The 2,500-nt window shown below is 43.8% G+C and overlaps 1 protein-coding gene across 1 annotated transcript in view; it reads right to left on the bottom strand.

Moving 5' to 3' along the window:
- LOC113821536 (probable ribonuclease ZC3H12C) overlaps positions 1-1,876 on the bottom strand; it is a gene marked incomplete in the record, with an annotated part of 308,417 nt that extends 306,541 nt beyond the window's left edge. The window contains 1 exon segment of the mRNA XM_027374040.2: positions 1,077-1,876. Coding sequence (XP_027229841.2) covers positions 1,077-1,280 — 204 coding nt within the window.
- Positions 1,877-2,500: the final 624 nt, after the last annotated feature.

Below are 2,500 nucleotides of genomic sequence, written 5' to 3' on the forward strand. Positions count from 1 at the left end.
CCGTATTTTCTTCTTCATTTTCTATTGTAAATATTTCTCTGTGAGAAATAAAACCCTCAGAGACTAATCAGCCACTAACCCGCAGGTGTCTCAGGGACAGTGTGGCGGCATGAGAACGAAGATCCGGGATAACGCTGACGGGCATACTGGCGAAGCGACAAAGTTCCGAGATCCAGAGTACACTCCCTCCCCTTCCTCCGACTCCAGCAAACTACCGTGACTAGATGTCACATAAACATCACCGCACTACACGTATTTCTCATACCGCCTCCATGACCTGTGTCGTCATTTAGATCTAGACAGATTCCATGTCACTTAGTTATCTCTTCCCATTTCATTATCAATGTAATAAGCAACAAATTTCCTCCCCAGATCCCATCACTGAACATCATATATCTTATTTGTCGTCTATATACCAGTCCTGGCAGGCGCCACATGTTCCTCAAGTTGGCCTTTCAGTTCGCCGTGCTACCTGAAAAACACATGGACACACAAGGCGGCATGACATCCTGAACCGCAATGTTCCCAGAACGGCCTCAATTGTGCGTCTTTGTGTCAATCACCGTTATCACTAAAAAGACTCGGAAAAGAGATAAGGTACCAATTCTTTGTTCAATATCAAGAATTCTATGACGGCAAAAATCTATTTATTACTATGTAGATAAAAAGGCCTCTTTTATGCAGTTATTTCGTGATAAGCTCATTCTTCACATTGGGGTTTCTATGCAATAATTATCTTACACAAAAAAGTGCACAATAATTTGCAAACATTTAATCACGTGAATAAGTTCTAGAACTACACATCACATGTATCTGGCTAGTGTTTCTATATATAATGCACATTCTCAAGCCTTTGGATAATACTTGTTATAAGGAATGCAAGTAGGTGAGGCAGTTCATCAAGGAGGTATCAAGCAGCTGGAGATACCATTGAGGATCTTAGTATGCACTGAAGGACGCCCTCGATCACAGCCAGGCCTTTTCTACGGAGTTCGCGTCAACACAACCCATCATACTTTTTAGGTGAAAAGAGGAAGGCAAAGGAATCCAAGCTTGTATTTGGTTCCGAAACTTACCGGGTTGTATGAAGACACAATTGTCATGGTGCTAAGCTGAGACAAGCCAAGGAGCTGCGAGAGGGAGGTCGAGACGCATGATGGTGCGGTGGTGGAGGAGGGAGGAGATTCCCGCGGTGTGGGCCAGCATGACACACTCCTCGAGCCAAGATCCGGGTACACCCCCACACCCACACTCACACCGCCACAACCTTCGCAAACCATATACAATTCACTTCTATGTTGTAGTCTTTAGACGGATTTCATTTCAAATATGTACAGCAGTGTGTGAATATTTCATCGTAGAATTTTCTTTGTTTATTCCATATCTTTTAGACTTGCTGAGGTATCAAATTGTAGTGATTAAGCTTTGTTTTCGATTACTTCTCACTCTTTTCGCTCGCCTGTCTCACATTTATCACTGTAGAAATTTGCTTCTTTCAAAAATATATAGAACAAACAACCACAAGTGTTCCAAGAAGCACTAGCTAAGTCACAGAGCACCGAAGCATCCAATTTCTACTTCGCAACTAACAACTTTCAAACCGTTAAACGCACATTCACTACTTTTGTCAGAATAGTTCACCAAAACCGAACTCACACTCGCTAACGGTATATTCCAAACAAAAAGTTAGAGGATGGATGCAGCGTAGTATAAATCCAAAGTCATCTTCAGATAAAGAAAATGAGGAATAAATATAGAGAGAGGAATCAGCAGCAGCGGTCTGGAGAAGAGAGTATTCCCGTTATAGTGAAATGTGCCACAGTTCGTCTCCCTCTCTCCACCGCCGGCCAGTTCCCGCAGTCGACTGTCACACGAGCACTCGCGCTCCTCTCATTCCCTCTCTCGCCTAGCCCCGGTCTACCCCCCCCCCCCCCTCAACCCACCAACTACGTCACGAGCTCCACCACCACGTCCGGGCTTGCTCTTATACACATGCACAACCAGTGCATTATTCTGGCATCACCTACAGCTTCATTCACTAACGCGCATGTGCGAACAAACGCTCTTACACCCAGATTAATGTGGTTCTCCAAGCAGATCCTTGGACAGCAGTATATAGCGACATATACAGGTTTGACACGCAACGTGCAGTCACAGGGTACATACAAATGCTCGGAAGCACAGGCATAATAACGACTCATAAGTACATTGCCAAATACTTTTATCAGGAAAGGTCAACCATTCGTCTTTACTAGGAGGAAATAATGAAACATCGGCAGGACTTCTCACCGTCCCCCGAGCTGCAAATGATATGCCATTTTGAGTCCGTTCTGCATGCATAAAAAAGATAGGACTGCGCAAACACCACAAGGTGCTTACTAAACATTGTTAATAATTTACAAAAATATCACGGAATATTAATGCAGCGCATACAAATACTGGACAAGGGTTGTCGCCACCATCCTTTTTAACTCCAACTTCCCGAAAATTCGAACTCAAA

This window comes from Penaeus vannamei, chromosome 29 (assembly GCF_042767895.1).
Source record: "Penaeus vannamei isolate JL-2024 chromosome 29, ASM4276789v1, whole genome shotgun sequence".
NCBI lineage: Eukaryota > Metazoa > Arthropoda > Malacostraca > Decapoda > Penaeidae > Penaeus > Penaeus vannamei.